This window comes from Saccopteryx bilineata, chromosome 2 (assembly GCF_036850765.1).
Source record: "Saccopteryx bilineata isolate mSacBil1 chromosome 2, mSacBil1_pri_phased_curated, whole genome shotgun sequence".
Taxonomy (NCBI): Eukaryota; Metazoa; Chordata; class Mammalia; order Chiroptera; family Emballonuridae; genus Saccopteryx; species Saccopteryx bilineata.
Window position 1 is genome coordinate 56,431,132 of NC_089491.1, and position 23,416 is coordinate 56,454,547.

General features: G+C 38.5%; 1 protein-coding gene and 1 long non-coding RNA gene across 4 annotated transcripts in view; one reads left to right on the top strand and one right to left on the bottom strand.

Moving 5' to 3' along the window:
- CEMIP2 (cell migration inducing hyaluronidase 2) overlaps window positions 1-23,416 on the top strand; it is an 81,846-nt gene that overhangs the window by 43,559 nt on the left and 14,871 nt on the right. For all 3 annotated transcript variants that reach the window (XM_066257100.1, XM_066257099.1, XM_066257101.1), the window contains 8 exons: window positions 2,624-2,712; window positions 7,271-7,402; window positions 8,887-8,922; window positions 9,645-9,800; window positions 12,056-12,233; window positions 14,815-15,030; window positions 18,768-18,976; window positions 22,721-22,903. In XM_066257100.1, coding sequence (XP_066113197.1) covers window positions 2,624-2,712; window positions 7,271-7,402; window positions 8,887-8,922; window positions 9,645-9,800; window positions 12,056-12,233; window positions 14,815-15,030; window positions 18,768-18,976; window positions 22,721-22,903 — 1,199 coding nt within the window. The remainder of the gene's footprint in view (window positions 1-2,623; window positions 2,713-7,270; window positions 7,403-8,886; window positions 8,923-9,644; window positions 9,801-12,055; window positions 12,234-14,814; window positions 15,031-18,767; window positions 18,977-22,720; window positions 22,904-23,416) is intronic.
- Window positions 14,782-22,470, bottom strand: LOC136324355 (uncharacterized). Its single transcript, XR_010729075.1, has 3 exons — window positions 22,343-22,470; window positions 15,067-15,145; window positions 14,782-14,911 (listed from the first exon to the last, which is right to left on the bottom strand). It is a non-coding gene; the product is annotated as an uncharacterized lncRNA (long non-coding RNA).

The window sequence follows — 23,416 nt, forward strand, 5'->3', positions numbered from 1 at the left end:
AACTAAACTAAAGGCCATTTAGGAGCTCCAATTTCCATAGTATTTGGCACTCATCCCACACCATCCAGTGGTAAATACCTCTGGTTCATTTCTTGCTCACAAGGCACTTTGATATTTTCATTGTATGATATGCACCAAGATTCTTTACCCCGATGATATCCACATCAGAGTTCAGTGAATACTTTCTGATTATGACACTCAGTAGCCTTTAAAAACTTTGAGTGTGTTATCATGTGAAAAGCTTGGAATCACTTGATACAGACTTGAGGAAGGAAATAAAATTTACACAGCATTATGATTTTTGTGAGCTGATTAGTTGATTAATGATAATCATTATTGAAAGTAACGTTTCAAAGTGGAAATCTGCAAAATTTTCTGATTACATGTGGTATAAAAAATATACCTCATTCTGATCTTAAGAATGTATCATGAGGACATATAGTTATCTACTCCATTAATAAGAATATTAGTTCTGAATAATGAGTAGATAATTAAGTTTTAATTTGTTAAATTTGCCCTGGCCAGTTGGCTCAGTATTAGAGCGTCAGCCTGGCATGTGGAAGTTCCAGATTTGATTTCCGGTCAGGGCACACAAGAGAAGCGCCCATCTGCTTCTCCACCCCTCCACCTCTCACTTCTCTCTCTCTCTCTCTCTCTCTTTCTCTCTCTTCTCCTCCTGCATCCATGGTTTGATTAGAATGAGTTGGCCCCAGACGCTGAGGATGGCTCCATGGCCTTCACCTCAAGTGCTAAGAAGAGCTCAGTTGCTGAGCAATGGAGCAACGCCCCAGATGGGCAGAGCATCACCCTCTAGTGGGCTTGCCAGGTGGATCCTGGTCGGAGTGCATGCAGAAATCTGTCTCTGCCTCCCCTCCTTTCACTGAATAAAAAAAAAAAAAATTGTTAAATTTGGGACTATCCATTATGAAACCCCTTAGTAGTCAAAGGAAATTGAACCCCTTGAGTCCACAGAGAGGAACCTGTCAAATATAAATCAGTCATAAGTACACAGAAACTGACCTCCGTGGCTTTGGTTGCTCATGTGTTCCAAACCTAGTCTAGGTCAATCATATCGATGTGACTGTGCCATTTGAATGTCTCAAGGTCACATAAACAAAATGTGTTTAAAATTGAAATTCTTATTTTTATCAGCAGACCCATTCCCATACATGTTTTAGTGAATGAAACCACTAGCCACTTAATTGCCTGAACTAGAAATGCATGAACATTTATTATACTGTCTCCTTCAGACACTTTGTTAATTACTAAATGGTGTCAATACTATTTAATAAATAATTTTTACTCTTTTCATTTTTTCCTATTATTACCACCACAGACTAGGTCATCTTTGTTTCTCTTCTGGGTTACTGCCCTTATCTTTTTATTATTATTATTATTATTTTTAATTAAGTGAGAGGCGGGGAGGCAGAGAGGCAAGAGACAGATTCCTGCATGCACCCCAACTGGGATCCACCTGGTAAGCCCCTACAGGGTGATGCTCTGCCCATTTGGGGCTGCTGCTCTGTTGCTCAGCAACCGAGTTATTTCAGCACCTGAGGCAAGGCCATGGAGCCATCCTCAGAGCCCAGGGCCAACTTGCTTGACCCATTTGAGCCATGGCTGTGAGAGGGGAAGTGGTGGGGGAGGGATGGAGAAGCAGATGGTCACTTTTCCTGTGTGCCCTGACTGGGAATCAAACCCGGGACATCCACACGCCGGGCCAACACTCTACTGCTGAGCTAGCCAGGCAGGGCAGCCCTCATCTTCTACCTTAGCTCTTATGTCTTTCTTTGGCACTTTTCAATCTTATTCTTCTTGAAGATGGAGTATTCTTTCTTAAAATGTAGTTGCTCATGTTACTTTTCTGAGAAGTCCCATCGCCTTGACTCTTCAGTGTATCAGCCCTGGATCATGTGCCATTTGCTTCTTTCTCCTTCCTTACCTTTCCCCCTCCATCCATTTCCTCCAGTCCACCTAACATTTTTTTTGTTCTCAGGTGTTCCATGCCTTCTCTCATCTCCAGAATTTTTGTACACACGACTCCCTTGACTCCTTGCATCCGAGTGCGCTAGCTGCCTTCACACTCCCTGCCCCTCATCCTCAGCCTGTCCTTCTGTGTGGTTAATTCCTCCCCATCCTTCAAGGTTCAGCTTTAGGGGCCACTTATTTTAGGAGACATTTCCTGGATCCGCTCACTCCCACCTTCGCCAAGGGTCTCGTCGTGGGGCCTTTCTTATGTGCTGCCACAGCGTCATCTTATTTCCTGTATCATATGCTTGTCATACTGGATTGTACTTTTTTTTTTAATTGCACGTCTTCCTGCTAATTTATGTGTCAATAATAGCAAAGACCTTAATTTTCTTGTTAATGTATAATGCTTGGTGCCAACTACAAGGTAGGCACTACATAAATATTTGCAAATGACAGAATGAGTAAAATTATAAAAATACGCAGGAAAGTAGCTGTTTGCATGATACCTGTGCTTTGCTGTTTATTCCTTCCTGCTCCTCTCTTATTTTTTTTTTTGTAGATGCAATAACCTAAAACTTATTTTACGAATCATTGTATACATAAATATAACTTGGGATTCATATTTATTTCAGTCCATTATTATATTTTCCAGGCTGGCTTATTTATTGACAAAGGCGTCAAAACAAGCAATGCTAGTAGTGCTGACCCACGGGAATACCTCTGTTTGGATAACAGTGCAAGGTAGAGCCGGTCCTTTGAAATAACACTCAAGCATATCTTGCCAGAGCAAAACTTTCTGACTTAAGCCATTGTGTTCTTTTCTCCAGTAAGACATTTAAAATGAAGTTATTCTGCTGTCTTAGGGCCTTGGCCAGGCTTTTTAATCCTTTTTCCTTTTGTAAGTCGATGCTAGAGCTGCAGAAGGAAAAAGAAAAAGATATGTCAGGAAAGGGTTCAAATTTGGTCTAAAGTACAATATGATTCATTGAAATACAAGTTAAGCTTAGTTTTAGTGTAATCCATGAAAACCAAAGCATACAGAATTTATTGTTAGCGGTCAGAATGGAACATTGCATGAAGTCTGTTTCAAAGGGAAAGCTAGTTCTGGTTTAGTCATTTGTAGTCTCAGATTCACGTCGTAGCTGGGATCTATGTTACTCTCCTTTATAACCACAGAATGTGGTTGGGATGTGGATCAGCCTTTCAACAAAGTTCTTTTATAGGCTACATGAGAGCCAAAATAAATAAAATGTCTCCAATGGAAAAACAATTTTCTGGAAAAGATGGTAACTTAAATTCATATTCAGTAGGAACTGTGTAGATGTCATTTTTTCATACTTTGTGTTGATTGACCAACTTAAGATGTAAGGAGCTAGGGTCTTTTGATAGACATTTAAGAAAAGGATGCCAGGCTTGATTCTTAGGAGCCACACTGTCAGTCAGTGAGCTAATTTAGGGTGAGGCAGGATCTGGATGACACAGTAATATAGAATGAGGTCAGGAGAAAACTAGGGAAAGTATGCTCAGTAAATTTACTCATCAGGATCTCTTAAAGGTCAAGTTGAGCATGAAATATTTTAAGGCAATGATTAGGCAGGGTTTGAGAAGTTGCAAAACTGTGGGTGTTATTAAATAAAACACAAGGTAGTGTATACCATATAGCTGAGCAAGATATGAAATTGAAAACCAAAGGAAATGAACTTAACATGAAAAAGTAGCAATGGAGATGACAAATTATCAACCAAGAAGAGAATTTTATTTGGCAAAACAGAGAATTTTTTGCTAGATGGTTGCTGCTACTTTTTCGATTTTAGAGAATTTGTTATAACTGGTCTGTGTACATTAAGTTAGTATTAGTAAAAGAATCATAAACACAATAAAATTGATTATCTTCCCTACCTTAAAAAATATGTGTGTATATATGAATGGATGGATGAGGAAATATATTTCAGAATCCATTGATATTTTAATTAGACTTGACAATAAAACTGTTTCTCTTTAATATTAGCCTAAGAAGTTTCCTTTTTTAAAATTTTTTTTTTAATTTTTAATTTATTTTTTTACAGAGATAGAGAGAGAGAGGGATAGATAGGAACAGACGGACAGAAACGGAGAGAGATGAGAAGCATCAATCATCAGTTTTTTGTTGCGACACCTTAGTTGTTCATTGATTGCTTTCTCATATGTGCCTTGACTGTGGGTTTTCAGCAGACCGAGTAACCCCTTGCTCGAGCCAGCGACCTTGGGTTCAAGCTGGTGAACTTTGCTCAAACCAGATGAGCCCGCGCTCAAGCTGGCGACCTCGGGGTCTCGAACCTGGGTTCTCTGCATCCCAGTCTGATGCTCTATCCACTGCACCACTGCCAGGTCAGGCCCAAGAAGTTTCTTTATGGGATGTGTGTGTATGATATTATGATAATGGTTATTTTTCCTCTGCTCTCTGTTATTTTTTTTTAGTAGTTTATAAATACATACATCTTGGGTAAGGAGCTAGGCTCCATTTGAAAGTTGTTATTTGAAAAGACCTGATAATGGAAGAGAGTAACAAGGCATTTAGCAGCCTGTGTATATATGTATTTAATTTTGTTTAAGCTAATGTATGGAATGTGCCCACATGCATTTATGCAGTCTAGACATGAGTAAAAATGACAAAACTGTAACACAAGTGAGTAATAAGCCAGTCAGGTAATTAAACATCAGGCTCATGGAATCCAGAAGATAATTCAGTCTGTTTATCACAGAGGAAGTTGACTCAATAGTTAAACAGATGAGCTTTTCCTTGTGTCTTCAAGATGTGAAATTACAGGAATCCTAAGATGCGAAAGTTTAACTCAAGAAAATTCTTGGTTTGAGACTGGGAAATTTCATCTAAAACTGAACCAAGCATGAGAACCAACAAGTACACTTGAAGCAGAAGACAGTTAAGGGAGAAGGCTGGGAAGGCTGCTAAAAGCTCATAAATAAGGATGATTGGACATTGGGAAAGCTGACTGTATCATTTGCACACCAAGTGGGGAGGGGATGAAAAGAGGGTGTCCACGCAAGTGGTCAGCCACTGATTTATATGGATAGGAATGCCAGAAACAATGAGATGGCTACAGCAGAGAAATGGATGTTTTATCAGTCCTTTTTTTATTTATCTTTTTGACTTTCTTTTAGAACAGGGGTCGGGAACCTATGGCTCGCGAGCCAGATATGGCTCTCTTGATGGCTGCATCTTGGCTCGCAGACAAATCTGTAAAAAAAAAAAAAAATAACGTTAAAAATATAAAACATTCTGATGTATTACAATCCATTCGTTTCCTACTGCTCAAGTTCATGGTTGCGGGTGGCTGGAGCCAATCACAGCTGTCCTCCTGGACAACACCAAATTTTTATTGGATAATGCATAATGTACACGGGTCATTGTATGGCTCTCACGGAATTACATTTTAAAATATGTGGCATTCATGGCTCTCTCAGCCAGAAAGGTTCCTGACCCCTGTTTTAGAACATTGTGTAGTTTTCTTTCCAGAACTCTTCCATCTGCTTGATATTATATAACGACTGCAAAGCTGTTAGGCAGCATGGCAGCACCTACAGGGCCAGCAGTGGCTCCAAGTCAGACTTCCTCTCCCCTGGGTTAGAGCTGTTCAGTGTAAGGGGTCATATATACACAACCTAAGGGTGGATATGTTTTCCAGACTGGTCTCTTTACAGTGCATTCTCTACTGTCCTTTCACCAATAGCAGCTAGTGACCATTTTTCTAAAAAAAAAAAAAAGAAATCTGGTCATATCACTTCTTTGAGTCCCTGTTTCTGATGACTTTTTATCATATCTAGATAATGTTTCTATCTATTCATGCATTTTATTGAGGTGTGCTTAACATGTAAAAGGTTTACCATACTTATTTAATATATAAAACTCATTGAGTTTGAGCATAACACCCATGAAGTCATTACCATCATCAAAGCCATGGACCTCTCCATCACTTCCCAAAGTTTCCTCTCATCTTCTTTATTATTATTGCTCAGATTTTAAAAAACTTTAATTTTTCATGATAAGAACACTTATAAGGTCTATTCTCTTAGCAAATGTTAAGTATACGATACAGTATTTTTGAGCTCTCAGCACTATGATCTATGGTAGATCTCTAGAGGTTATTCTCTTGCATAACTAAAACTTTATATCCTTTGCCCATCACCACCCCATTTCCTCCTCGCCCAGTGCCCGGCAGCCACCATTACACTCTGCTTTTCCCGTTGCATTTAGAATGAAGAACTATATCCTTGCCTGGCACATGCCTATCTTTCTTCCTCGTCCTCCCTACCCCCCACCTTGTTTCTTACTTTCCAGCCAAATTGCTTGTTCCCTGAGTGTGCCAAGCTCACTCATGTCTGAGAACCTCTGTACTTGCTCTTCTCTGTGCATAGCTTCTTTTAATCATACACATTTAGTGAGCACCTACTGTGTGCCAGCAACTGGTAGAAGCCTTTGTACAAATGAAGTTTTTTCATTGTATGAAAAGCTCAACTTGCTAAATTGGTTTTGAAAAGCTGTTTAGCTGTTCACCTCCTCCCCCTCCCGACCCTCCCTACAGCTTTGTAAGATTAAGAGAGAAATGATTTTCTAAAGAATAGGCAGCCTCATGGTGTCATTTATTTGAGTTATTATAGTGGACAGTTTTGACACCAATTTTTTTACCTTTTTGTTAAGGTCCTGGTAAGTGTTTTAGAAGGAAGAGAAAGCAAAGGTAAAATGTAGATGCTATAATTAATAAGTCAAATACAATCTATTTTAATTTGGGGCCTTTTTAAGATATTACACCTAGTTTTATCTCTATAACTAAGATATTTCTCCAGCACACAACTCAAATACTACTTTTCAGTTCAAATATATGTATGTTAAAATATATGATTAATTTATTTAGTAAGTTTATATTAGTATCATGGAGCTTCAGAATTTGTGAAAACATGCCAGTTTTCCTGGTCTGAAGTTTTTTGTTTTGTTTTTAATGATTTTAGTGTTTAGAATATTCTGCAATGTCTATTTTATAAGTTGATTTAAAAAAATAACTATGAAAGCAATTCTCATATTTGCAGAAACTTATATAAATTAATGTAATTGTTTTTCCCAGTATTTGAAATACAATTAAGTTGTGTCTTAAGGGCTTTTTTTTTTCTTTTTGCACCTTTTTGGTTTTGGTCAAATTTAAATTTTTTTGACACTTAAATTTACAATTGTAAATAGCTGATATTCATTGCCTTTTTATTACTTTTTTTAACAAGTCCTTTTTTTTTCTTTTTCCCCAACTCCAAGGTTTCGGCCTCATCAGGATGGTGACCCTGAAAAGCCTCGTGTTGCTGCTTTAATTGACAGGCTCATTGCTTTTAAAAATAATGACCATGGGGCTTGGATCAGAGGAGGAGACATTGTCGTTCAGAATTCAGCGTGGGTATCCTCAACAGTTATTATCTGATGACACTGATGTGTTTATACTTTTAAGGCTATTTTGAAAAACCTAGTAGACTGAAAGTACAGTGATGGTTCCTGGAGTCATATTGTTGTTACCAACAGACAGGGCAAGCTCTGAGGAAGTATGCTGGCGTTAACAGGCCACAAATGTTTGGAATTGTCTCAACCGGCTGCTTTTATTGGAACTGAACTTGTCTGGTGACATGAAAGTTTTTTGATGAGATTGAACAGAAACTGGGAATTTAACTTTATATAACAAACAGGGTCTGTGTCAGAGAGCTAAATAAAGATTTTGAAACTACCTGGATTTTTTTCCTTCCTCTTAGAAACTCAAAGATTTTTTTGATGCTTTTTAACTGCCATTCAAAACAAAAGTTGTGAATTCCACCTTAAATAAGTGTGTTGACTTATGTATGTCTTAACATGACTTGAGGCAGTAAACACCTCACTTTTTTTCCATTTGTATAATTTTAGAAGTCTTACGTATAAAACTTTTTTTTTTCCCTGGCTGGCATTGACATTAGCTTCTTGGCATTTTATCCATATCGCTGCCTTTTATCATGCAAAAAAAGATATATTAAATCAGTAGAAATAGCTTAGGTGTTAATGTTGAAAAGTTTTGAAGAAGAGACTACCATAGTCTAATTGTTTTAAGAAATAATTATAAAAATAATAATTCCAGCTAACACTTATATGCTGCTTACTGTATGCAGGGCGTTGTTCTAAACAGTTGGAATTATTTAGTATGTGTAATGCTCTTAAATATCCTGTTTAGAGAAAGTTTAAATTATTATTTTAACTTGTAGATGGGAAAACTGAAAGAGAGTCAGATTGAGTAATGTGCCCAACGTCACACCGCTGGTAACTGGCAAAGCTGAGATTTAAACCAGGTGTTTTCACTGTAGAGTCTGTGCTTTTATTTTATTTTATTTTTATTTTTTGTATTTTTCTGAAGTTGGAAATGGGGAAGCAGTCAGACAGACTCCCGCATGCGCCCGACTGGGATCCACCCGGCATGCCCACCAGGGGGCGATGCTCTGCCCATCTGGGGTGTCACTCTTGCAACCAGAGCCATTCTAGCGCCTGAGGCAGAGGCCACAGAGCTATCCTCAGCGCCCGGGCCAACTTTGCTCCAATGAAGCCTTGGCTGCGGGAGGGGAAGAGAGTGACAGAGAGGAAGGAGAGGGGGAGGGGTTGAGAAGCAGATGGGCACTTCTCCTGTGTGCCCTGGCTGGGAATTGAACCCAGGACTCCTGCACGCCAGGCTGATGCTCTACCACTGAGCCAACCGGCCAGGGCTAGAGTCTGTGCTTTTAGTCATTTGGAAGTGAAACTTATTTTGTGGTCTTGGAGAGCAAACATTGAAACCTCCTGGATTTTGAGACAATTAAACATCAAGAGAATACCTCTTCTTACATGATGTGGTAAATTAAAATATTCTCTTTTTTTTTTTCTTATAGCTTTGCAGATAATGGAATAGGACTCACCTTCGCCAGGTTTGTAATTACTTAAAAAATACTTCTCTGATTATTTTGAAGCTGTAGGTAAAATAACCCTTGATTTTATTTTTTTATTTTATTTTTTTTGGATAACACACTGGAATGTTATACCATTTATTGGCATTGAAAAAAAGTTAACATCTGCTTCCTGATACCACTAGGGGGCCAGATATACATTTTTAACGATTAGTCGAATTCATACCAATTTAGCAGTAAAGTTCTTAAAAAAATGGGACTAAAGAGAAAGGGAGCAAAAGCTGAGAGTACGTTAAATATTTTCTTTCTTAGAAGTTGGTTAGATTTTTCAGTGGTCTTTAAGACCTGAACTTTTTGTGTTATATATTATTCTCCTGAAAAATGTTCTCATTGCCACCTTAAACATACTTGTCATCAAAATTGTTGTATTCAGGGCAAGCTTATTCTCCCCATTTGCAATACTGTTGCTTGAGACTAGAATAATCAACTGTTGCTGCCAAATTAAGTTTTACTTGTTTAAATCTAATTTGAAAACTACTAATTTTTAATACAATTAATTTGTATCAAATAAGAGATATGTTCACAGTTTAGAAACACTTTCTGAGGACTCAGTAATATATTTTAGTTAAAGCTACTGGCTGCTATGAAGTGTTTTAACTTTTTGAGTTTTAGCTTGCCTTCATTCGAGGGTCAATATAAATTTCCTAGAGCTGTATAGTGAATGATCCTTCTCATTCTAACAGTGATGGAAGCTTCCCAAGTGATGAAGGTTCTAGCCAGGAGGTATCCGAATCGCTCTTTGTTGGGGAGAGCAGGAATTACGGCTACCAGGGTGGTCAGAACAAGTATGTAGGCACCGGAGGGATAGACCAGAAGCCTCGGACATTGCCCAGGAATAGGTAAGCATTGCTTTAGCATCTGAGGGTTGAATTTAAACAATAAATGGAAACCTAATCCGTATGGAAGTTTTTGTAATAATTCTGGATGATTGGTTTCCACTGTGACACTTTTCCTACTTCATCTTAGTATTATTATAATTATTATTATTATCACTGTAACTATTTGTGTATTACCCTCTGGAATTTTGGAGCATTAACTATTAAATGCTATCTAGATTTCATTAATAATTTTATAATGAAGGAACCTATCTGTTTTTTCATTCCTTACTTAAGGCCTTATATAAACTGGTAGTATTTTTCTTTCTTTCTTTTCTTTCTTTCTTGAGCCACAGAAAGTTGCCAAACCATAAACTGTGACATTAGGTCAGTTTTCCCTCAATTTGCGATGTTGGTTTTCAGAAATAGCCACTGGAAAAAGGAAATTACCTATTGAAAAGAGTCCTAGAGAAGTTGCTAGATGCCAAAGCTGACTCAGAACCTAACCACGCCGTATAATTAACAGTATTTCAGATGTTGAAGGGGTAAGGGGGTAGACTTTTGGCATGTTTTCTGTCAAAATAATCAGAGTCATTAAACTTGCACTTAATACTAGAAAGAGTCTTCAGAGCTTTTAGGGAACTATTAAGTAATTAATGTATCCTCAGTTCTGAGACCCAGTTTATAGTTGTCCTTATTTTACCTGTGAGAAAACTAGGTGGAGAAAAACAAGTGTTCCAGAAGCGGTACCTCAGGGCAAATGTCAATTCCTGAAGCGACAGTTCCCTTAGCTACACATTCCACCTGGGCATTGAGCTGGGGCGGGTCAGGGGGTGGGACAGATGGACTTTTAGCTTGGGGGGGGGGGTTGGGGGAAGGGCTTGACTAGCTTCTAGCAGACAGTGACCTATGCTTGGTCCCTCTCCCCTTGTGCTTGTCATTGGGGAAATATTGAACATCATTATATGCTACGCTCTGTGTAGAACTCCTTAAGACCACAGAAGCTACTAGGAAAGGAACTTTGTGGAATTTTAATAGCTGACATTTATTAAATGCTTATGATGTATCAGGCCCTGTTCTAAATACTTTTTTATTCACTTAATCCTCACAACGCCTAATGAGGTGTAGGTATTATCACCATCTTGCTTTATAAATACATTAATAAAAGTAGCTGAGGTAGGATTTCAAGCCTGTTACTTTGGCTTCAGTGCTGTGCTTTTCACATTTAGGCTATAGCTGCCTCTTCTAATGTGCAGATTAAAGAAAAAATAGCTACATTGGTTCTGGTATGGGCTGCACTCTGACGGCAACCAATTCAATTTTCATTCTTTCTATTTTACATTGTTCTCCAGTTTTATTTCAAAAGGCTTATTGCTTTCTTGCTAAGGAAGGTTTTCCAAAGCAGATTCCTCATTAGTCTGTGGATCCAGTTTTTATTTCACTGTGTCACAACATTTTCTACAGAAGATAAGTATTTTGGGATATATCCTTAGAAATACATGAAGATTTATAGATATTTTAGCCAGGCTACTTGATTTTTTGCTAGCATATATTGTAAAACACTGCCAAGTCGCAAACTAATTAGTTGCTATAGAAATCCTCTGCATTCAAAGAATTTAATAGGGGAGAAACTTAAAGGATACAGAATATTATGGGTTTTATACATTAATTATGATTAATAATATATGATGAAGGGGTTCATGTTGGAACAGAAAGGAGGAACATGAATAAAACTGATTTCTAAATCTGGCTAGCCTTTTGACATGGTGATGCTTCAGGAATTGTACTTTCATACTATTTAGTATATCATTTCACCTTAGTACTATCATTTAGTGGCTTGAAAGGAGTTCTGTCAGTTTAAGCAAATTCATCTGTTGTTCTCATATTAGAGATTTTGGAACCAAAATTAAAGTATATGAGTTACCAAATAAAAGTTTTTAAATGGTTGATTCAAGGAAGCAAAAGTCACCACTTCAGAGAGGCCTCCATTCTATCCAAAATAGCGTCTCTCCTACCCAACTTGACAATAAGAAATGTATTACTATTTCTTATTGTCTCCATAGCACTCATCTGTAATTAGCCTTTGTTTTCCTACTTGCCTTTCACACTATAGTGTATATTTCAGTTGACCAGGTATCTTGTCTTGGTTACCACTGTATTCTAGAACTGCGCTTTTTGTTTGTAAAATATTCAATAGTATTTATAAAACACATATGTAAGTGAAGTGTTATTAAAGGAACAGGCCCATATGCATTAAAAAAAATCTTGTATTTCCACAGGACATTCCCGATTAGAGGCTTTCAGATTTACGACGGGCCCATCCATCTCACCAAGTGCACTTTCAAAAAATACGTGCCGACTCCAGATAGGTATACCAGTGCTATTGGCTTCCTCATGAAGAATACCTGGCAGATAACCCCCAGAAATAACATCTCCCTTGTGAAGTTTGGTCCACATGTAAGTATGTTCTTAGGGTTCTCACACAGTGACCGTGGCGGCAGAGGGAGGGATAGCATGTTCCCAAAGACAAAACCCACAACAAAGCAATAGTACCAAGTCTTTGTGACTGGAGGGAGCAATGTATGCAGATGAAACCTTTGATTTTACTCACTTTGTCACATTGAATTCAAGGTGAGAATAGAAGTCCCATGTGACCTGGGGTATTTTTTAACATTCAAGTGATATCTTGAAAAGGAAAAACACCCAAAGTGATGACATGGGAAGAGGGAATGTAGAGTTTCATAAAAGCAAGAGGACGTGGTTGTGGGACATTCAGTATAATGATCTAGGAAGACCTTTGGGATCTGCCTGGAAATTTACTTGTCTGATATCTATTCTGGGAAAATACAGGATGAAGGAAGGGTTAGGAAAGAAGAGGAATGCTGGGGTGGTGCGAAACAAATTGTTTTATATCTGATAGAAACTGTTGGAAGGTGTTTATGAATATTGCAAAGAAGACTTAGAAATAATTGTTTACAATATGGAAGCCCACAAAAATAGTTTTCTTCCTAGTTTTGTCAGGACGCTCGTTACCCTTAATATACTGGACAATATGATTACATACTTGCCCTGCCTTGCAGTTTTAAGATGACAGCAACATAGAGAGATTGAGTCTCAGACCATCTCTCTCCCTGCTCCCACAGGTGGCAGCAAGTAGAAAGTGGCTAATAGTGCTCTCATTCGTGCCCACAGGCAAACTGTGGTTGCCCAGTTCAAAATAGACCTTGCGGATATTTTTACCAGAGTTTGTATTTGGTTTGCTAGAATAGCCGAGGCATGGAACAGAGGCACAGGTGCAAATTGCGGTCAGTTTAGTTAGCTGGTTCTCTTTTAGGATACATGACTCCAGCGGAAGAGGAAGGGCTATTCTAGTGGCTAGCGTCCCACATAAATAGGGTGGGCTTTGGATCAGTGCTCTAGTATGGAGTTTGACTGTTCACTTCCTGCCCACATGGATCCCTGCATGCAGAGAGTTCAGTGACCACTGACATGGTCATACTGGAAATCAAGTTTGTTAGATGTTGCACTGGTTGAAATTGTGGAGTTTTAACAGCCTAAGAGAATTCATTCTATTTAAGTCTACTGGTTCACCAGCCTGAGTTCCCAATGGTGGTGATGCCCTGGGAATAGTTCATAAAGGGAATGGTTTGTCAAATTTGCTTTATCTAAGAGATGGACCAAGAGGCCCTAGATTTCTCTTAGATATAACCAGAAAAGGTATAAGGGAAAATGAAAAAAAAAAAGCCTGGACCTGAGACCCTAGAGCCACTTGTCCCAAACATTATTGATTTTTCATTGAGTTGATTATCATTTAGATGTTTAGTTGATTTAAAAACATCCCAGGGTGATGAGTACATAGAAGCATTTTTGAGGTATATCTGCATAGCTCAAATAATGTTTGTAATTTACAATTAATAAGAAGCAGCTAAGGACTATAAAACAGGTTATCTACAGCGTGCTTTGCAGCTGTGAACTATGTGATCAATAAAGGCTTTAAGTGGACTCCACCTGACATGAAAGTTACAGAGCTGGGCTTGGTTTATGTTGAGGAGAAAGTGGTACATACCCTTTTCAGCTGGTTATCGTGAGGGCAGTAGTCACCCAGTCACACTAAGGCAGTTCTTAGACTGTGTTATCACAGTCTTATTAATAACCGTACTTATTTTTGGTGGGGGGAATCATATGAGCAAGTAACTAAAGCACTTGGAGAGAAATAAAATAATTAGCTTGGAAGATACAATTTACAGATTTTTTATTTATTTATAAATTAATTTTTTTTTTATTTCCTTTTTTTAGGTGGGGGGAGATAGTGAGGCAGACCTCTGGCATGTGCCCAACTGGGATCCACCTGGCAATCCCATCTAGGCCAATGCTCAATTACTGAGCTATTTTTAGTGCCTAAGGCTGATGCATTCCAGTGGAACTATCCTTAGAGCCCAGGAACCACTGGCTGCAGGAGGGGTAGAGGGAAAGAAGGGAGGAGAGGGAGGGAGGAGAAGCAAACGGTCATTTCTGTGTGTTCTGACCTAGAATTGAACCCAGGACATCCATACACCAGGCTGACACTCAACCCACTGGAGCCATCAGCCAGGGCCCAGATTTTTATTTAATTGAGGTATAATTTGCATACAGGGAAATGCACAGATCTTAGGTATAAAGTTTATAATTTTAAACAAATATATATTAATTAATTCCCCTTCTTACAACTGTTCTAATTTCTCTTATTGGAGATAGCTTTGTCTGGAGAACAGGTAATAGTTTTTAACTGGAAGAAAGGGAAACCACCAAAGATATAGTTTAACATTTGCTACTTGAACTCCACAAGGCTTTGGAAATTTTTCCCCCTAAGCATATCCTAATTAACGGACAACTTTGACTGACTGGGTGCCTTAGTTGACAACTATGAACTGTGACTCAGAACTGCTTTAATCTCAAAGCGGTTGTAATGATCATGCAATAGGAAGGATCCTTGCAGGGGATGCTGACCAAGGTGGCAGGAGCCCTCATTTTTGATGTCCTTGTTTTTCACTGCCGTCAGGTCTCTCTGAATGTCTTCTTTGGGAAGCCTGGGCCCTGGTTTGAAGACTGTGAGCTGGATGGTGATAAGAACTCCATATTCCACGACACTGATGGCTCTGTAACAGGATACAAGGACGCTTACGTGGGCAGAGTTGACAACTACCTGATCCGCCATCCTGGCTGTGTGAACGTCACTGAGTGGAACGCAGTGGTGTGCAGTGGGAACTACGCCCAGGTAGGCCAGAATGTGTTGGGATGCCCACTTCCTTACCAACTCCCGACATCGCTGCTTCTGTGAGGAGCAATCTTCAGCTCTTCAGCATGATTGATAGTTTCCAAAGCATAGTTTTCTTTAGGAAAAGAAAAAGCAAAGAGAAAAATTCAGTAGGAACCATGGACTCACCAATTTTTTTCTAGTTCTCCCACTCCAAAACAATTTAACAAGTAGAAATGCTGAGTCCAAGAGAGGCGGGATTACTTGCCCTTGGTTAGTTATGTTTGGGATGTAGTTGGGGTGCAAACCTGTATTTCCTGAGTCTTAGACCACATTTTTTGCTAGGCTACAGTTCTGCTTCCAGAGAGGGAGCTTTATTCTTTTCTTTCAGAGTATTATTCTACTAAATATGGGAATCTGAATTTGGGACAGAATAGCAGTATCATATGAAAGCAAGTTGTTCCCAGAGACAGAGCTGGGAATTGGACATGAGTAGACAAGGCAATTCTTTGAATTTTATTTTGATGTAATATCTGTGAAGATATGAAGGGGGTGCTGTACATTGGGAAACACCTCTTTGGAAACATTAAGCTAGTGTGAGTTTATTAACTGGATGCCCAGTATAAGAGGGGGGACTAAATTGGGTGGTAGTATATGAAGAGCACAGATGCTTGAACCAGATTGCCTGGGTTTGAATCTTAGCTTTATTATTTCCTTAAATATGAGTTGAGCAAGTTAATTAACTACTCTGTGCCTGTGTACAACAAGGATACTACTATAGTTCCTCTCATATGAGGCTGTTGTGAAGATAGAATTCATAACTGTACTGCACTTGATCTTAGCCAAAATGCCGAGAAGCAATAAATTCATAACTGTATATAAAGCATTTAGCCCATGACTTGGCACAGTGAAATGCTTGCTGCGATTAGTAGTATTTGACGAGCAGAGCTCTAAGTTGCAACGATGATTTTAATAGCGATGTTTGGATGGATGGAGAGGTTGCAGACAGGGTTGCACAGAATTTTGAAGGGAGCAGTGTTTTATTTCCATATATTATACAATTACAGGGCAGGATTTAATAATAGATGTCAAGGAAGAGAAAAGATAAAGGAAAAGGAGAATTAGAGCATGGACAGAAGAAATGCGGGAAGAGCGAGGGATCTTTTAAGGGGAATTGGGTTCTGGTAGTCCCAAAGGCGAGAGAAGCCATCCTTGTTGGTTTGCTGCTACTTGCTCTTATTTATAGGGAGGGTTCTTCTCTGGAAGGACCAGTCTGTGATGAAGTCCTTCCCCAAGCTCTCGCTACTTTGCCTATCAAGGGTGTGTTCGTGGGCTTCTGCATTTCAACTTCTTGGGTCTCCAGTGGTTTCTACCACTGAAGCCTTCTATATTGGGAGCTTCTTGGAACAGAATTCTTCATTGCTCTTCTGATTTTGAATCTTGATGGCTAAAGCCTGTTATGATTCTTAAGTTAAAAAAAAATCTTTAAAAATATTGTTGTCTATAGACAAGACAAAGGACTTAAGAGGAGTAAAGAGTGGAGAGATTTTGTGGTTTATTTTAATGTAAAATTAGCTTCTTTGTTATTTGGTATTTCTCATTTCCATTCATTTTATTCTTTTTTTTTCATTTTTTTGAAGCTGGAAACGAGGAGGCAGTCAGACAGACTTCCACATGCGCCCGACCGGGATCCACCTGGCATGCCCACCGGGGGGCGATGGTCTGCCCCTCTGGGGCGTTGCTCTGTCACATCCAGAGCCATTCTAGTGACTGAGGCAGAGGCCACAGAGCCATCCCCAGCGCCTGGGCCATCTTTGCTCCAATGGAGCCTGGGCTGTGGGAGGGGAAGAGACAGAGAGGAAGGAGAGGGGGAGGGGTGGAGAAGCAAATGGGCGCTTCTCCTGTGTGCCGTGGCTGAGAATTGAACCCGGGACTCCTGCACGCCAGGCCGACGCTCTACCGCTGAGCCAACTGGCCAGGGCCCATTTTATTCTTAATCATAATCGCCCCCTTAAATTAAGTTGACTCATCAATACCTAGAGAGCAATATAAATTCTAGAATTAAAATAAAATGAAAAAAAAAAGGTTATTTTGTAGCTGTGGTTTTAGTTAAATTTCTTGCTAGACATGTGTATTCAAAGGTGTGTTTGTGTATTTGTCTTAAAATGATATGTACTCACTAATGAAAATATATTTTAAAGTTGTTTATAAATGGGTCTAAAAACTCTTTGGTTTCTAATGTATTTGAGATTGAACCTGATCCTTCTATCTTACAAACCAGGTTAGTAACTCTATTTTTATTTGAAGATGAAGAAAGGAACAAGTCATCTAATTCTGTCCTGGAGGCTCTGGGAATGGTAGGGCCACAGGTTAGAAATCTTGTCCTGAGAATTTGGAATTTGGGCTGGGAGCTCAGATCTGTAGCCATTTGTTGTTTCTACTGAGCTAATGGATAATACTGCATGCTTTTAGGCAAGAGATAAAAGCAAGTGGATCTCAAGACATGACAAACATTATTTAGCTATTTGTAAGTTTATTTTAATGAAATGTCTGCTCTTTGCTGACCCAGTGGATAAAAGTGCTTAGGAAGAAAGGTGGTAACGTAAGGAGAATTAAGATTACATGTACTACCTCTGATCCTTTTTGGATTTGAAAGAAGGCAGGATGTAGGTGTGTGTGTGTGTGTATTTTATTAACATATTACATATAACCTACATTTATATAACTTAATGTAAACTTTATTTAATTATATATAATATAAACATACTTAATTATATATAATGTAAATTACATACAATATATTAAAGTATAGGTTAAATATATATTTAAATAAAGACAGTAGTCTCAAAATATATATTTCCTGTCTCTATGTAAAATTTTTAAGTGGTGTCAGTTGAGAAGAATGTTATATTGAAGTAGTCAGACATGAATGAGAGTTAAAAAGATTTCCTGGCTTAAAGGATGTATAACTGAGAAATCAGTTATGGACAAACTATAGAAATTATGGAAAGAGAAAATTAGAGAGAAGTAGTGTGGATTAAATACAGTATTCTGCAGATATTTTAATATATCTGGGGAAATTTTTCCAGGATACTCATTTGTTATAGGAAATTGTTCTGAGGTCTGTCCTTTGGAGGATGCATTAGGGGAAGGCTTTGTTTTGGCACAGTGAGGGGCTCCAATGCCACCGAAATAAATTCAGGTCTTTCAAATTTCTCCGTTTATTATGTTTTCCCAGTTTTTGCAGAGTGCTCTCTAACCCTTTTTTTCCTTGAAGGGAAGAAAAACAACTTCTTGGGTTGATATAGGTCATGGAAAATTGAAAGCCAAAAACTCTAAGATATTTACATTTTCCTTCTCTTGTTTTAGAGGAAAGACTCGCAGATTTGAGTAAGGGTATCAGTTTCACATTAATTTACTAACTTCTTGTATGTGTATCCTTCAGACTGAGGGATTTCTTTGACAGGCTACATAAGCCATAAAGGTTTTATATTCTGATGAATAAGTTGGCCTGTGGTAGTGGAAGAGATGATGACGGTCTTGGCTAGCAGAATGCATGGTCTGTTTTTACCATTTCAGTTTAAGCAGCCTTCGTTGTAAGTGTGGTTTAGGATGAAGTTGGCTACTACTCATTTAGTTTGGCACAGGTCACAGAATCTCTCTTGAAAGCAGAGACACTTGGCTTTGTGCTGGAAATGTGTGTTTAGTTCTTTGAATTTTTATGCCCTTCCCCTTAGTTCTTAATTTATTTCTTGAAGGTCTATGTGCAGACATGGAGCACTCCCAATCTGACTATGACCATCACACGAGATGAGTATCCATCGCACCCGATGGTGCTTCGGGGCATTAACCAGAAGGCTGTCTTTCTGCAGTATCAGCCTGTGATCATGCTGGAGAAGGGCTACACCATCCACTGGAATGGGCCAGCACTGAAGACTGTATTTCTATACCTCATAAATTTCAACAAGTATGTTTCTATTACTGTTCCTTCAAATAGTTGAGCAAGTAGGAATGTAGTGGAGAAAATAACACAGCTCCTTTGTAGCAAGTAAGAATGCAGATTTCATGCACTCCCTTCCTCTTGTGGGAGGCTGTATATTTTATGAAAATACAATTAAGAAATTATACTAGTTGAATCCTTTCATTTAAAAAATAATTTCTCTTTCTCTGTGGTCAAGGTATTGTATGAAGAAAGCCATTTAACAATAGCCTCTAATACAGTCTGCTAAATACTTCAATTCTCCTTAGTTGGGATAGGAAGAAGTTTTATGTGGTGTTCCAACTGAGCACTTGGTTGCCTGGAAAATAAAAAAGACTTTTGCGGCCAGATTTAGATTTGACAGAAGAGAGTAACGTGATTAATTAGTAATGTCTGCAGTGGGTAAGAGGTGGAAGAGTTATGGCGTGAATGCCAGGTATTTGCCACTCCTGCCTGAAAGCATCTTTCTATCCCTTCTTGATTTCTCAGTTGTCTGTCTAAATAACATTATTTACAATCTGAGGCTCTCTTTTTACATTAATTTATCCAAGCATTTACTTTGTGCCGGAAAACCAATGAGTAAGAAAAGTACTTGTTCTCCAAGAGCTCACACTATACACGTAGAAAAAAAACTTGAGAAAATCAAAAAGCAACACTGATTTTTAGCAGACAAAGGATAGAACAACTAATCCTGCCTATGGGAGTTGGGCTAGGCTGTGCTGAGAAAGGGGTACTAAATGATCTGCCCTGTTACAAAAGCAACCACCTTGGGGAAGGGCTAGTTCTGGTCAGCTGCTGATGGATGCAGTGGGATGGGAGGGTAGGGTGTGGCAAGGGAAGTGACAGGAAGTGAAGCTAGAAAGGGAGGGGTGGTGTGTCTGTAAAGTCATGGTGCACTTTTGACCGGTCATAGAAAAGCAACAAAAGATGAAAGAAATGTGAAATCTGCACCAAATAAAAGGAAAACTCTCCCAGTTTCATACCTATTCAGTGTAGTTCGATGTGGGCTCATGCACAGATTTTTTAGGGCTCCTTAGGTAGCTATCCCATACAGCCTCTACAGACTCGTCACTGACTGATGGCCTACCAAAACGGGGTTTCTCCACCAAACTGCCGGTTTTCTTCAACTGCTTATCCCACCGAGTAATGTTATTCCTATGTGGTGGCACTTCGTTATAAACGCGCCGATATTCATGTTGCACTTTGGTCACAGATTCGAATTTAGTGAGCCACGGACTCACTGAACTTTCCTCTGTACCGTCCACATCTCTACTGGCATGGCCGTGGGCTGCTCCGCTGTATACACGGTGTTACGTCATCATCTGCGCATGCGCACATGCTGCCACATCATCCTACAAAAACTGGGAGGGTTTTCCTTTAATTTGGTGCAGATTTCACATTTCTATTGTCTTTTGTTGCTTTCCTGTGACCAGTCAAAAGTGCACCATGACTTAACAGACACACTGTATATGTTGAAAGGCAGAGTTAAATCAGTCTAGTTATGTGTATTAGTTAACCCACGAGACAATAGGAAAGTGTTCAGATATGTACCTAAAAATTTGAAATGGCTTATTCATCTGATTGGTCATAATGCTCTGACCAGAATGCTCATAAAAAACACAATAGAAATTAAGAGGTGGACATTAGGAAGTCAGTTCTAACCAGGTCACTTCCAAGGACCAGTGAACATGATGACCAATGTTTTTATTCTGAAATGTGAGGTCTCTGGCACAAGCTCTCTGTATGGAACCATTACTATTTCCAGTGACACTTGTTGCTGCTTCTATATGTCCTTGTGGGAAAGTTGCACCCCCACCTACTGAGTCAGCCAAGCCAAGAGTCCCAGGACTCATCCTTATCTCTTCCTTCTCCCTTATTCATCTCTCATTCTCATCAGTGATCAAACTCGGTTAGTTCTGTGTCTTTATTGCTGTTCAAATCTCCTTGCTTCCTTCCACCCCCACTGTGTGTGGCTGAGTTCAGGCCATTATCATCGCTTGTCTGGGTCCTACTTGGTCCCCCCACCTCCAGTCCTTAGTCCACAGTGTCTAGGGTGAGGTTTCTAAAAGCCTATCTGATGTTATCACCCCATCTCCACTCCACTTCACTCTGCAGAGCAGTCAATGAATGAAACAAATGAGGTCAAAGAGGACTGATGAGAAATAACAAAGGGCAACAACTAATCCAAAAACTTATTTGTGGCAGGTTATGAATTTTAGGCAAGATGTTACAACCAAAAGGTATGTAGGGTCCTGTCAGTGTCATGCATAACTTTTGAACAAGTACCAAGTAGAAACATTTTAGAATAAAAAAAAAAAGCTGAACCCAAAAGTTTCAAAACTCTACATGGGCTTGAAGTTCAGTCAGACTTTCCTAGTTTAGTTAGCTGAAAGTTTGTGAAAATTACATCATCATGGGCAGAGGCAAGAGGAAGAGATGGACAATCTTATTTTTGAAATTTAATATAATTATAGAGAGGTCATAGATTGTGTCATAGTGCCACTTCTGAAAATTACAGTTTAAAAGTTATGAAAGCTGTACTTATTCATGAAACAAAATAAGGAAAATGTAGAAAACCATAAAGAAAATTGAAATAACCTATAATTTTCCTAAATAGGGGGAGGCATTATAAACATTGATAGTGTTTTTTCTCTCTGTCCTTATGTGTTTTCTGAGCATATGGATATTTATTTTATTTTATTTACTACTTTTATTTTATTTACTATAAAATAAAGTATTTTATAGTAAATTTTATTTACTACTCCCTTCCCCCATAAACATTTAGTTTTTTTCCCTCCTGCCCACCCCTCCCTTTGCTATTATAAATATACTGCACAGAACATTTTTTTTAAAAAAAATATACATTTTGGTCTGCATTTCTAATTATTCTTCAGTGGAATTAGAGAGAGAAACCTGTGTGAACAATTTTAAGACCCTGTTACATATGTTTTAAAAATCCTTTAAAATGATTAAAAAGTTCTGGGAATGGACAGTGGTGATGGTTGTGCAACCTTGTGATTATACTTAATTCCACTGAACTGGAGAGTTAAAATGGCTAAAACAGTAAATCTTTTATTGTGTATATTTTATCATGGTTAAAAACCCTCCAAAAAGTAAATGATAGAAAGGGGAAAATATTTTTAATGGTTTTAAAAAGTATTAATTTTATATCTGAGGATTTTAGATAAGAAAAAACACTGTGGCCCTTTGGTTATATGCATCAGAAGCTTTAAAATGCACACACCTTTATATTCAGAAATCTTACCACTGGCTATTTACCCTAATGTAATAGTAAATGATAAAAATGTATTTATGAACAAAGAAATTCTTTGGAAAGCTTTTCGCAGTACCCACCTTCACTATCAGGCGACCAGCGTTTCGTCCTTCTTAGTACGTGCCCGACTATGTAGCTTCATTTTATTATCTGTTTACCGTGTCAAAGTCCGTCTTATCCAGCTTCTATTCACATTCCTCCCGGAAGCCCTGTTGAAACCAAGAAGTTTCTGTAAGCCATGTGATTGTTGTAAATACATTGATAGGAGAAATTTGGTTAACATTTAATGGTGGATGATTCACTAGTATCAGGGTTCAGGACTTCCATTGTTTAGTGGCTAAGTACATTGCAGACTTTTAGGGAGGAGAAAAATCATGCTAATATTTGCATATGTTGTAATGCCCAAACTATATCAGCTCAAGTGTGAATTCATCTTTTTCATTTTCTCTCCCTGGTAGGAATGACTGGATTCAAGTTGGCCTCTGCTATCCCTCAAACACGTTGTTTCAGATTACTTTTGGCTTTTTACAGCGGCATAATGGCTCGTTATCCAAAACAGAAGATTATGAACCTGTGAATTCACTGGAAGAATTGCAGAGAAAGCAGTCTGAGAGGAAATTCTATTTTGACTCCAGCACAGGGTAATGCAGCTCAACCAGTGAATGAGAATTACTGCTATTTTTCTTTAATGGTGAAATTACTAGTTTTTCAGCCTAACTAAGAATAGATTATGATGTGATGGCTCTTTAGACAATCAGCTGATATGGGTAATTCTTTGCTCATCACTATTAGAGGCTTAGAGGACTAGAATGACTCATAATTATAGTTGGCAGTAGGAATTGAGTGGAGATGTTTGCCATATACCTATTAAGGCAATTTAGAGAGAGAAATTACCCTTGTCCATAAAGAACCCATGGGCCCAATTGAAACTTAAACTAATTTCTCTCCAATAATTACTCTGCAAGTTGATTATTTACATGCGATATAGTTCATATTTCAGTGGAAGCTTGCTTTTCTTTTCCTTTAAAGCTATCTCAAGTTAACCTTGAGTTTTTAAAATCACTGTATAACCATGGCATATTTACTTTCAACTTTCTCTAGGCTGCATCTTTCCACTTTTTAATTCTAATCCTGTTCACCTGGGGTCCTGTTGG